We start from the raw sequence: 14,250 nt of genomic DNA, 5'->3' as shown, positions 1-14,250 counted from the left end.
AGGATGAACAAACTTTGTTCCATGATTCAAGTTTTTTTTTATTTTTGGGACTCGTTTGCCTTATGTGCTGGTGAAGTGCATCTCCTGGACACACACACACACACACACACACACACACACACACGCAAAAAAAAAAAAAAAACAAGTGGAATGAGATTTTTTTGGTTTTTTTTTTGACCAATGTCGATATGCTGGTGAATTTACATGATCATTCCAAATGAAGATACAATTTAAAAAAAAAAAAAAGAAAAGAAAAGCAATAAAGGCTCCAGTTTCAAAGAACTGGAATTTTCTGTCAATAATTTAATGGTTCAGACTTTACAGGGTTAAGACTAAATCAAGGGTAAATACAGAAATGGCCCTTCTGAGTGTTGGAGACAGTGTAGATCAAAGGAGGCTAGTCATGATCATGTGTTCTGGAACTGCCCTAAGATGCAGCAATATTGGAGTGGTATCGAGGGGACTTTAATATTTTCTTTAAGGTTCATATTACCTACAACTTTGTAAATTTATATCTTGGCTATGTCGCTGTCCTAGAACGGAGGGAGGATACAAAATTATTACAGGCGCTTTTAGCAGTCAGCAAGAAATCTATTACAAGAAGGTGGTTAAACCCAACTCCTCCAACAATAGAAGACTGATATGGAATCATCTGGCAAATATTCAAAATGGAAAAACGGACTTACATTATCAGAATCCAGAGGGATACATTTAATCATAACTGGGACCAATGGATCAAGTTTACATCCACTAGCCACCCAGAATTTGTATTACTCATCTGAAAATGTCCTCTTTTACATTTTATTTATTTATTTATTTATTTATTTATTTATTCATTCATTTATTTATTTATTTATTTATTTATTTATTTATTTATTCATTTATTTATTTATTTATTTATTTAGCCTTTGTTTAACCAGAAAGTCCCATTGAGATTAGGAATTTCTTTTGCAAGGGAGACCTGGCCAAGGTAGCAGCCATACCAAGTCCAACAAACATAAAACACATACATGATACACAATGAACAATGAAACACAATAACAACTATTCAACCATAATGGCATCAAGAAAAACAGTGACATCCCTCCTTCACTGCATTCTCCATGATACTTTTAAAATCATTATCAGAAATGAATGTGTGTAGTTTTACAGTTTTTTGAAGATTATTCCACAACCATGGTGCATGGTAGGAAAATGCTGTTTTTCCAAAGTCTGTCCAATTTCCTTGTATTTATGGTTTGTTTAATGTTTTTCTTTAGAAAATATTTAAAGTACCCAGAGGTACTGTAACACTTTGATTCTTTTTGAGTAAGAAATACCAAAACTGTAAGCACCCAGTTCATGTGTTCGTTTTTTTACTATTGTATGTACAAAATCTGTCAGTCTGCCGCAGGGCAACTATGGCTACAAATGTAGTTTACCACCACCAGAGTGTGAATGTGAGAGCAAATGAATAATGGGTCAATAATGTAAAGCGCTTTGGGTGTCTAGAAAAGCGCTATATAAATCCAATCCATTATTATTATTATTATTATTATTATTATTATTATTATTATTATTATTATTATTATTAAAATATAAAACATGAAAATGACTCTAATAGATATCATCTGTAAGAATGGTAATGTTGGAGATATTTTGGCACCCTTTCCAATAAAAAAGAAAAAGAAAAAAAAAGAAATTACCTCTATCAGGAGACTCTGGTTATGTCACTCTACCAATGCTCTTCTTTCTTTCTTTCTTTCTTTCTTTCTTTCTTTCTTTCTTTCTTTCTTTCCATTTCCTACTACATTTGGAAAACATCTGGTATGAATTGTATTAAGTTACAAGCAAACATTACCTCTAAAAGTTTAATAAGTCTTCGATACAGGAGGCATAAGGACCGAACATGAACGTAGCTGCTATATTTTCTCCAATGTGCCATTTTCCAGCCTAATTGGCAATTGGTCATGTGGTTTTCCTCTGTACCCTGCTGATGTGCTCCTGAGCTCATTCAGTTCCCAGTGAACAACTCATGCAGCAGCGGCTCTTTGACCTGTTTTCTCCTTAATGCTGGCGACGTCACTGCAGCTGCAAACATCCGGACTCAAATCCCTGAGTAGCAGAGACAGATTCATAGGAGGCAGAGCAATACAAGCTGAGCTCCAGCGGCTCTCAATCTCAGCCTTCTGTGACAAACTGCGGCTTCTGCACATGGTGGATACACACCACAGCACAGTGTCTGCACTGAGAGGGGTGCTCTGTGTTCAACATCTCTGAACCAGGGGAGGGTTATATGAACGAAAAAATGTTCATATGTTCATATCGCATATTGATGATCATCATGTTATCATGCTAAATGTCATTATTTCTTTCAAGTTTAAGGTGGAATTTTCATCTGGTGTGGAAATGAACAGTTATATGTGGTTTTAACTTATCCCTAAAAGACACAAGACAAACATATTGTATAAGATATAACAACATGATAATGAAATAAATGACACAAGATAAAGCAGGTGTAAAAGATGCAACACTGCAAAAAAAAATCTAAATCTTACCAAGTGTATTTTTCTCATTTCTTGTCATAATATCTCATCACACTTAAAATAAGACATAATCACCTAAAGAGTAACTTTTCAGTGAGATATAAGAACTTATTTTTAGACACTAGATCTAGAAAATCTTATTTCAAGAAGTCTTTCCAAGATGATTTTCACTTGTTCCATTGACAGATTTTTTTGCTTGAATTAAGCAAAAAAAAAAAATTAAAAAAAAAATCTTGAATTAAGCAAAAAAAAAAAAAAAATCTGCCAATGGAACAAGTGAAAATTATCTTGGTAAGATTTCTTGAAATAAGAGTTTAAAGATCTATTGTAAGATAACTCAAAAAGTAATGGAAGGATTTTGATGACATTTTCAGGAAATGTTGATACTAGCACAAGGAACAAATGATTATTAAATTTTGGTGGTGATGGTGGGGGGGGGGGGGTTGCTTTTCTAGTTTTAAGTGTCATGAGCTATTTGGACTAGAAAAGTGAAAAATACACTTGGTAAGATTTAGATTTTTTTCCAGTGAACAAAGTGAAAATGTAAAAGACACAACTGCACAATAATAACCCATAAAGACCCAAATATCCACCAGTGACCAAAATCATCTACTGATATAAAATGTTGAATATCTTCTGAACCACTAATCCTATCAATTCATGTAAATAGTTGGTGTAAAACACAGTTTATCATCTTTTCATGGTCATCAGATATGACCCATTTGGACGTTCAGAGGCTCCATAGTGAACATGGAAATGCTGACATCTTCAATAAAATTGATTCACCAGTAAAACCCATGGAGTTGGATCAATGACAGTGGATGGAGACATTTGTTTTTATGTTCAGTTAATGATAGTATTTGCTGAAAAGTCACTTTTTCTTCAGTTTTCTCTGTTTTTGATAGAATAACCCTCAACATTAATCTGAGCTGTTATGAACATCTACATGATCAGAAAATTAAATATAGGAAAATACCTGATCTTCACTGAAAAAATGCAAAATACAGAGCATAATATTATACTAAATGGTGATAAATCTCTTAAGAAATGTTAAATAGAGAGAAAAATTCATTCAGGAACTGACACAAAAGTAGCACCAGGTTTTTTATGGGATAATGTACACGGCACAACAAGAAGGAAATGATTGTTAAAGACAAATAAGACATGATGAGATGCAAAACCCTATAAGATGCAACAAGATGAAAACAACATATATGACTCAACATATATGACTCAACAAGACCAAAACGATGTAAAAGATGCAGACGATAATGATGTGTTAGACTCTAGATGAAAGGAACGCACAAGATACAAATAGATAGTACCATTCTAAAAGACACAAGGAAATGAAATTATAAACAATGCAACAAAATGAAAATAATGTAAAGAACAAACTGTGATGAAAATATGGCAAATATGTTCTTATTCTTTATTGTTTTTTTTAACTGTACAGCTTTTTATGTTTTTAATCTATTCTTGTATTTTATTCTTTTATTTTGGTTTTTATTTATTTGTCTGTACAGCATTTTAGTCCACTGCAGTTTTAAAGTGCTTTACAAATAAAGTTGGATTGAATTGGATTGTATGTAAGACCCAAGATGGCATTATAAAACACAACAATATGTAAATGAAGTTTAAGATACAACAAGGTGAAATAAGACAAAACAAGACGAAAATGTAAAAGATGCAAGGAGACAATAATGATGCGTGAGACAAAAGACAAAAACAACATAAAAGACGCAACAAGATCAAAACATACAAAACAAATAAAGATGAAAATGATGTATAAGATGCAAGAAGATGAATACATACACGAAATAAAACAAGATATAAATGACACAAAATATGTAAGAAGATGCAACAAGATAAAAAAGAACCAACTAGAAGCACTTGGAGAGCGCAGACCTCCGCCAAGGCAGATCAGTGCCCCGGATTTGGATGAAAATTTCAGGAAATGTTAATATTGGCACAAGGAACAAATGATTAAATTGTGGTAGTGATCGGGGGCCACGGGGGCCCACTGATCTGCCTTGGTGGAGGTCTGGGCTGTCTTTTCTAGAAATGCACTTGGAGAGTGCAGACCTCCACCAAGGCAGATCAGTGGGCCCCCGTGGCCCCGGATCACCACCAAAATTTAATCATTTGTTCCTTGTGCCAGTATCAACATTTCCTGAAAATTTCATCCAAATCCGTCCACAACTTTTTGGGTTATCTTGCACACAAACAGACGAACAGACAAACCAGTGCTGACAAAAACATAACCTCCTTGGCAGAGGAAATAAAAGACAAAAATATAAGAGACATAAAACATATAAAAGATGCACCAAGACACAAAAACTCTAACAAAATGAATAAGATGCAATAAACAGAAGCCATTTAAAAGATATACGACTAAAACCAAAACACAACACACTTCCCAAACAACACATTTCACATTCAAACCAGTTATAATGATTTTTCACAAACAGAACATTGAAACATTTATAGATGTTTCAGCTGATGGTGAAAAACAAAATAAACACAAAAGATAAAGAAAAACCAGCAACACTTTTCTATCTCCATCGTCATCCTCTTTGATCACTTTGGCACATTCTCATAATAAATAATATTTCTGATTCAGCTTTTTACTTTAATATCTGTGGAAGCAAAAAGAGCTCATGTTTTATGCAGTTACACCTTTGACCAATTACACAGCTGTCAACTTCAAACGGGCAAATCACAGAAAAATCAACACTCATTCTCCACATTTTGCTGTATACAGTTGAAAACCATGCCTCGGTAGATTTGATTCATTGCTTTTTTTTTGCCTACTCTCCCACCTCTTTCCCTCACACACACACACACACACACACACACACACAAACACACACACACACACTGGAAATGCGCTGATGCCTTTTTACCTTGAGGTTGTGTCTATATGCAGCATCCAGTACAGCTGGTACCAAATCCTCAGCGGGTTCCCCATTATCATCAGCCAGGCCGGGCGGATACCAGGACAGGACCAGAACCCCTGGAGATGCACAGAAAAACCAGAATCTGATAATCCATCTTAGACCGAGAGGAAGTCGTGGAAATTCTGGAAACTGTTCTTGCACTGCTGTCTTCATGCTGATTGGAAGAAAAGCTATACTACAGACGTGTCAAACTCATTGCTTCCACTCAGCCAAATTGGATCTCGAGTGGGTTGGACCAGTAAAAGTAATAGCATCATTAACTATAATTACTTTTTCTCTTGGTTTTAGTGCAATAAAAACATTTAATTATGAAAATACTGACATTTACAAACTATCCTTTCACAAAAAACATGTGGATAACCTGAAAAACCTGACATTTTGCAAGAAAAATAAGTGCAGTTTTAACAATATTATGCCTCTACTTAATTGTACAAGAGCATTACACACAATGTTACACAAACACTTTGTAACAGGTATAATAATGCAAAAATTTTGGAGTTTGGAATTAAAATAAGAACAATTTCTCATTCAATTTCCCATTTGCCCAGGTAATTGTTCTTCTTGGTAGTTCTTCGAGGTTCAACTGGACTAGTTTTTCTTCAGAAGAGCAAAATTAGTCCAGTTGAACCTAGAACCTAGAAAAATGGAGTTCTTACTATTTCTTTCTTTTTTCTTTTTTTTTGTTCTTTCTAACTTGTCTTGTCCAGCGTCATAACAGCAGAATGGTAGTCTGGCTGCCTTTTGGTGCTGAACAAATTTGCTTTGCCAAGGGAAACTTCATAAAGTAGATGAAGCTCACCTTGATATTCTACTGTCTTTATTATGAGTTTTATTGAACCACATTTTGATGCCGGACCTGACATGGTGGGGTTACTATTTCTAATTTATTATGCTATTATTTTACTTTAGATCAATATGGATCTGAATGTGGAACCTGAACTAAAAAGGAGTTCGACACTCTTGATTGTTAATATCTTCAGTGTAATTTTGGCACTTTGCAAATTCATCCCACGGGCCAAATTGGACCTTTTGGTAGGCCGGTTTTGGCCCCTGGGTCGCATGTTTGATCCTCCTGCTATACTATATTTCCACGTGCTGAAAAACTTCTGCTTTCATTAATCTACAATAAAGTTTTTTAACAGACGTCCACACTATTTTACAGACCTATTTGGAACCACTGAACTCACACAGCCACTTGCACTTTTATTGAACAAGCTATAAAATTTCTGCTCTGATACTCCATTAGGGTAATTACTTATTCTACTAGTATAATACTGCACGGGTTGTTATGGTAATAGCATACCTGCCCATAATGCAAACCGCACCTGATTGATGAATATGCACTTGTCATTTTCTATAATATTTATTGACTCTTGTTTTAGTAGCAATCTCTCTGTGCAGCTCAAGAGTGTGACAGCCCATAAATTCCAGCAGAGAAATGCTTGTTCATGCTCCGATGCTGGCTGAGAAATGGCTTCATAAGCCACAGCAGTGTCTGGCACCAGAGGGGATCTGGCACATTGGATATGGACTCAGAGCTAATTCATTAAACTTGCGTCTCCGCTCTCTCGAGCTGTGGGGACTATTAGATTACAATATCCACTATGTCTGCAAGTATTAATAATAAGGCCATTGCGATTCATTTTATTTACAGGCCTCTTGAAGTGCAGGAGAATCTGTCATCCTGCAAAGTGCAACTATTCAGAGTTTGGCTAGCTTTGTGCATTTATTTTTGAGGTATCTCATTAAATGGATTGTTTAACTTAGCGTTTGGAAGGCAGCCCTCCTATGCTCCATCTGTCAAGGTGATGTGGTTTCTAGAGGGATTGGTGGTCCGTTCCCCATTCCAGATGGTGTAAAATAACCTCCTGAGTCGTAGGAACAGAAACATCAGGGCCTATCGTGTAGCCAGCAGACGGCTGGACACACAGGTCCGTTATTTGACACCAGGCTCCAGGCTTCCGCTGGTTTACAGGGACGCCGTAGAAGGTTTTGAGACAAACAAAAAAAAAAACCAAGAATCTTATCAATATTACATGAGGGTTTCAAAACTGATCTAAACTTGGGGATCTCAGAATAGAAGCAAGTGCAGGGTTTCAGCATGTTAAAATGAAGACCATTATGGATGAAATCTAAGATCTATTTCACACCCCTTTGTACTTTCAGACCTTGGAGATGCTCCTGATGTGAACACAGAACAATATTAAATGACTTTCATAGTGCCCAAACTTCCTATTTTCCTCAGTTTTTTAGGCTTTCTTTCTATCATTTTGAACAATCATCAACCAATCACTAAATTCAGACAGGTGTATCAACATTACATTTAAGGCAGCTGATTGGGTTTGTATCTTTTTAACCCTTTCATGCATGGTGGTCACTACAGTGGACAGTTATTCTACAGCTGTTCTCTTGTATATTCACAGGTTTTGTTGTTTTAGCTCCATATCAGTCAACACAGTGGACGCTTATGCACCATCCCATACACTGACATTCAGACCATTACTGTAACTTTCCTGTTCTTGATAAACCTGATCTGCACTTTCATATTTGGGTGTAAATCAATTGCTAATTGTTATTAGACTGTAATTAACAGGCTTTTTTTTTTTAAACAAAAAGTTTTTGTTTTTTTTTTCATATTATTTGAGTGAACAATAACTAGCATAAAATGTGAGAGAACATTAGTTCAGCGGCATTAAAAATGTTTCTTTATTTAATAGTTTTCACACAATATATCAGTAAACACATGCTTCTTTACTTCAAAAATTAAATGAATTAAATGGTGTCCTGCTAAGTGGACATTTTTGTACCTCCATGAAAAACAGATTCATAAAAAAAAAATTCAATCACATTGTTTTTTTCATGCCTAAAGTTGACCAAAAACACTCTTGATTAAGGTTCTCATAATTCATACATGAAAGGGCTAAGGACTCACAGACACTCTGAAGTGAAATCAGATTATGCTGTAATATTGTTTGACTTTATTCTAATCATTGTATGTGAATTTTAGCAGAAAACTTTCCCATAAAGCCTTCCAGAGTGGCCCTTTCTGGTTTATTTGTGAGATGAACTGCCCATACAAGTGAACATTTTGCACACATTAGTCTTTCCCCCTTTCTAATGTAACAACAACTGGTTATCTCATCTTCAGAGGTAGATCACATTTCTTTGCTTTACACATAGAGTCGATTATGTGGAATATGATATTTCTATCAGTTTGCCATATGTATACCCACATCCTTTCAGTGTAAACTCGTGCAGTCTCGCAGCTGCTCAGACTGTATTTGCAGACTGTGTGAGGAGCTGTCCAGTAAACGTGTGGTGCTGAAAGTGTTGTGTGCCCCTGAAACAGAAAAGGGGGATCTCTGCGCTTAGAAGCCAGGTTTTAGTGCATCTGCTGAGCTATACAAACAACACTACATCTTTTTTTTATGTCTCTCCAAGAGACAAGAGGTGCCCGCTACCTCACCGAACTGTACCTGCTGCAGATGCTCCGATCTGCTCCATGTGGGACTCCAACACGTCCGGGTCTCTGGAGCTGTAGGGGTTGAGTTCTGGGTAGAAGCTGGAGCCGATGTCTTCAGGAGGCATGTGTCTTCCTCTCGGGTAGCTGGCTGCGATTTTGGGATCCCAATGCGGGACTAGGATGTGGTCCCAGTGGATATATTTGCCGTCCATATGGGGGTTCCCATACCAGATGTAGTAGAAAATGTGAACGTCATAAAATATTGTCCCCTCGGGGCCGGAGTTAGACAAAACTGCTTTGGTGTTGGGTTGGTGGGCTTGACCCGGGGACGCAGTGGCATCACGGGACACGGAGCGCCGGTCCATCTTCCCCCCGATCATGGGTAAGATCTCCAAGCCCGGAGCCAGATCCGAGAAGCCGTCACTGGGCTTCAGCGTCCTCAGTCCCATCATGGTTCCGAAGACAAACAAGGTGAACAGGAACAAGGCTATGCAAGCTTTCCTCCGGAGTCTTGCCATGTTTGGAACAGCAGCAAACGGCGACAGGCTCCTGAACCTCACAACCTAAGAGCTACTTGTCTTAAAGTGTCGTGCATGACATCTGATGAAGACTTTTCTGAAGTAAACACAGCCGCTACATGGTTGCAGTCACAGCTGACTACCTGACGCAGCTGTCGGTGGGATCTCTAACTTTCTTCTGCAGCCTCCTGTTTTGCATTGTGCTGATCCGGACCCTGGTCTGGGTCTTACAGTCCCACAGTCCCCTTCCCTTCTCTTCTTCCCGAAGCGCTCGACCTGCTACGATCTGAATAATAGAGGAGGATGTAGTTCAAGTGTCAGCTGAGGCTTGAACTCCTGGAAGAACTGCCTTAAGCTGTGGCAGGCGGATGGTCCGGTGCTGTTCCCATCATCTGAAGTGTGTCAGTCCCACATCTGAACTGAGGACCGGCAGTGCTGCTCTCCGGTGATGTCCGTGAGATTCTCCAGCCCCCGTGGTTGGTTGGTCGCTCCTTTACACAGTCAGTTTTTTGATATCAAAGAAGGCGGGACTCGTATATTCTATATTTGGAGTATTTTATGAAGCTGCAGAGTCTAAAAAAAAAAAAACGCATTCTCTGCACAGATAAGAGTCCAAAAGCATCTTCTCATGAACTTGACATGATAAGTGTCATGAAATGGCTCAGCACAGAAATGATGGGTGTATTTGGTAGAGACACATTATTAGTGCTGATATTTTTAAAGTTACTCTCTGGTTTGTCTGTGAGTCGAGTTATACTGATATCTAGTGGTCATTTTAGAGAACACAAGCCTCCTTCACGTGCTGCCTTCCAATACTGCCAGGGATTATGAGATTTTTAACCCTTTCATGCATAGTGGTCAGTACAGTGGACAGTTATTCTCCAGATGTTCTCTTGTATATTCATGGGTTTTGTTGTTTTAGTTCCGTATCAGCTAACACAGTTCATTCATTCATTTCATTTGTTTGTTTATTTCGAGCATTTACAGAATACATGCAAATTCAAAATTAAAAAAAAAAAAAAAATCATTCATCTATACTTGAAAAGGAGTGGGAAGAAGAAAAACTTATTTAATCCCACCTCCATTCTCATCATCAAATAACTTCACATAATAACATTTTAAATACTCACTCCTGTCCTTTGACTTCAAGCCAGAACAATAAACAAAATAGGCCTATACCAAATTAGAATGAACTCATTTGACAGCATTTACATTACATTACCAAAATGTGTGTAAAAAAAAAAAAAATAGAAACAAAGTACATTCCTGGTGGTGTTACCACAGGTAACAGTTAACCATCAACTTACATGGTGATAATTACATACCAACAACGGTAAAAACAAAAAAACTGCAATACCACAAGTGGTAAAGAACAGCAATAATTATGTACCAACAATGGTAAGAAAAAAAACAAAAAACTACAATGGCACTAATGGTAAAGGGCAGCACATACCAGCAATGGTAAGAACAATACCTGATGGTAATGGACAACACATACCAACTAGATGAGGAACAACAAGCACACATTAACATTTAAGACAGACAGTGAACGCTTATGCATCATCTCAAAAACTGCAATTCATACCATAACTGTAACTTTTTGTTCTTGATAAACCTGATCTGCAGTAACATGTTTTAGTGTAAATCAATTGCTAATAGTTATTAGACTGTAATTAACAGTTTTCTTAAACAGAAGTTTTTTTTGTTTTGTTTTTTTTTTGCATAATATCTCCATGAAGTGAGTAATAACTGGCATTAGAGCAGTGTCTGTCAACCTTGGGGTCACCTGGAATTCAAATGGGGTCACCTGAAATTTCTAGTAACTGATAAAAAAAAAAAAAAAAATACTGATAGAAAGTTTTTTTTAATGATTCAATACATATTTCATTATAATTAAAACACCACATACTTTTCCTCATAAAAATGAAGTTCAAATAAAATGCAGGATATAATATCTGAGAGGGCATATCTTGATTGACCCGATCATGTGACTGCGTGTGTTATACACTTCAACCTGCCTGGACACAGCTGCAGTCAGAAAACAGGACCGAACAGAGAACAGAAAGATTATTTCACCCGCCTGGCCCCACTAAGACATCTCCAAGAGAAACTGAGAAGCAGACACCAAAAAGGTGTGTTATACACATTATATAGCCAAAATGTCATCTAAAATTAACGTTTATTTGCAATATAGTACAGCAAACTATTGCCTGATCAAAAACAAATTAATTTTAGCAAAAAAAAACGTAATTTTGAATGTCTGGGGTCGTCAGAAATTTGTGGTGTTAAAATGGGGTCACGAGCCAAAAAAGGTTGGGAACCACTGTATTAGAGTATGTTAGAATGTAATTAGTGGCATTTAAAATAGTAAAAACGAAATTAAAAATAATTTAAAAATATTTTTATTTCATAGTTTTCACCCAATACATCACTTTCTGATGATGAATTTTAAATACATGTTTCTTTGCTTCAAAAATTAAACGCATGGTGTCCAGCTGAGTGGACCTTTTTGTAACTCCATGAAAAATCGGGTCATAAAAAAATTTCAATTGCATTGTTTTTTCATGCCTAAAGAGGAATAAAATCACTCAAGAAACAAATATTGACCAAGGTTCTCATAATTCATGCATGAAAGGGTTAAGGTAATAAACAGTGCCCAGTCAAAAAAACTCCCTCATAGATTTAATTAAACAAACAGGTAAAAGCCTCCATTGGATATTTACTGCAGTAATTTATAAAGTTCTTTAATTAACCCATAAAGACCCAAACATCCAGAACGATCTACTGATGTAATCTGTTTAATACCTGTCGATCCACTAATCCTATCAATACATGTAAATAACTGGTGTAAAATGTAGTTTGTCATCTTTTCATGGTCATCAGATATGACCCATTTGGATATTCAGAGGCTCCATAGTTACCATGGAAACACCGTCATCTTCTACAACATTGATTCACCAGGAAAACCCATGGAGTTTGATCAATGACAGTGGATGGAGACACTTGGTTTATGTTCAGTTAATGATGTATTTGTCAAAAACGTTGCTTTTTCTTCAGTTTTCTCTGTTTCTGATTCAATAACCTTCGAATTTAATCTGAGCTTTGATGAACATCTATATGATCAACGGATTAGATATGAGAAAATACATAATTTACGCTGAAAAACACTAAATATAGAGGATCATATTTTAACAAAAGGTGATAAATCTCTTAAGAAAGGTTAAAATAGAAAGAAAATGTAATTTGGGAACTGACACATAAGTAGCTCTGGGTCTTTATGGGTTAAATGATGCAGTGAATGGCTCCTTATTTCTAAAGCAAGCATCAGTTTGATAGAGAGCATAAAGATTGGACTGTGTTTGAATGGAAAAAGGTCATGTGGTCTGATGAGTCCAGTGATGGGCACATCACTGTGAGAAGAGAGGTGAAGGAAGTGATTACCCATCATGCCTAGTGCTATGCAGTAAAAGCCTGTGGTTCTTTCAGTCGGTCAGGTCTAGGTTAAGCAATGGTATGTGTTCGGAAAATGAGGTCAGCTGAACCTGAATCTACTGAATGACCAGGTCTGAACATCAGTGGACCTTTTCTTCCCTGATGACACAGCCTTATGCCAAGATGACAATACTGGGATTCATCAGGTTCAAAAGTGGATCAGGGAGCATGGGTCCTGAAGTAAACCTGTGACTCTATGGGATGTGATGGAGAAGACTTTACACAGCAGTCCATCACTAATACTAGATCCTGGTTTAAAATAATAATAATGCTGCTCTGGATGGAAAATATGTTGTTCCATCTATTATGACACTACATCATCAGCATTTGGCACAAACAACTCCATGGTGAATGTGTCCTGAAATCAAAGCAATAGGCAGTCCAACAAAAAACTATGGTTCTTTTTTTTTTTTTAGCTGGGCAGTTTATTAATGTGTTTAACCCATAAAGACCTACTGCTACTTTTCTGGCCATTCCCAAATGAATTTGTGTCTCAACTTAACCTTTCCTAAGTGATTTATCACCATTTATTATAATATTACCCTCTGTATTTTGCATTTTTCACTGTAAATCATGTATTTCCCTATATTTTATTTAGATTCTCATGAAAACTCACAATAATTTCAAAGGTTATTATGTCAAAACAGAGAAAACTGAAGAAAAAGTGACTTTTTCAACAAATATATCCTTAACTGAATATAAAACAAGAGTCTCCATCTACTGTCATTGATCCAACTCCATGGGTTTTGCTGGTGAATCAATGTTGTTGTCAATGACATTGTTTCCATGTTCACTGTGGAGCCTCTGAACATCCAAGTGGGTCATATCTGATGACCATGAAAAGATGACAAACTGTATTTTACACCAATTATTTACATGTATTTATAGGATTAGCGGATCAACAGGTATTAGATATGTTAGATCAGTAGATGTTTTTGGTTGTCAGTAGATGTTTGGGTCTTTATGGGTTAAGTGTGTGGAGCGGGCAGATTATTAACTCCACCACGGTTATGTTATTGTTACTGTATGTCTGTCATCCAGAAAACACAAAAGCATCATTCCTGTTATACATTAACTTCTGACTTTTCATATTTTCTCCAAAATTATACATATGGCCCAGAAGGTAGAGCGGGTTGTTCAATAACCAAAGGGTTGGCGGTTTGAATCCTGCTCTGTCCTAGTCAGTCTGTCATGTCCTTGGGCAGAACACTTCACCCTCCTTGCCTCCAGTGTCACTAACACTGGTGTATGAATGTTCAGTGGTGGTCGGAGGGGCCGTAAGCGTGAATTGGCAG

The 14,250-nt window shown here is 36.8% G+C and overlaps 2 protein-coding genes across 3 annotated transcripts in view; one reads left to right on the top strand and one right to left on the bottom strand.

Moving 5' to 3' along the window:
- Positions 1 to 10,051, bottom strand: part of LOC115435741 (glycoprotein endo-alpha-1,2-mannosidase-like protein) — a 27,482-nt gene extending 17,431 nt beyond the window's left edge. The window contains exons 1-2 of one of the 2 annotated variants that reach the window (XM_030158344.1): positions 8,959 to 10,051; positions 5,429 to 5,538 (exon numbers count right to left, since the gene is read on the bottom strand). In XM_030158344.1, coding sequence (XP_030014204.1) covers positions 5,429 to 5,538; positions 8,959 to 9,463 — 615 coding nt within the window. In that variant the 5' untranslated portion in view covers positions 9,464 to 10,051. The remainder of the gene's footprint in view (positions 1 to 5,428; positions 5,539 to 8,958) is intronic. The other variant, XM_030158343.1, reaches the window with a different exon arrangement.
- Positions 9,896 to 14,250, top strand: part of lin28aa (lin-28 homolog Aa) — a 21,101-nt gene continuing 16,746 nt past the window's right edge. The window contains exon 1 of the mRNA XM_030158346.1: positions 9,896 to 9,939. Coding sequence (XP_030014206.1) covers positions 9,912 to 9,939 — 28 coding nt within the window. The 5' untranslated portion in view covers positions 9,896 to 9,911. The remainder of the gene's footprint in view (positions 9,940 to 14,250) is intronic.

Source organism: Sphaeramia orbicularis, chromosome 16 (genome assembly GCF_902148855.1).
Source record: "Sphaeramia orbicularis chromosome 16, fSphaOr1.1, whole genome shotgun sequence".
Taxonomy (NCBI): Eukaryota; Metazoa; Chordata; class Actinopteri; order Kurtiformes; family Apogonidae; genus Sphaeramia; species Sphaeramia orbicularis.
The sequence above is the reverse complement of the archived record's forward strand: the minus strand, read 5'-3'. Positions and strand labels throughout refer to the sequence as shown.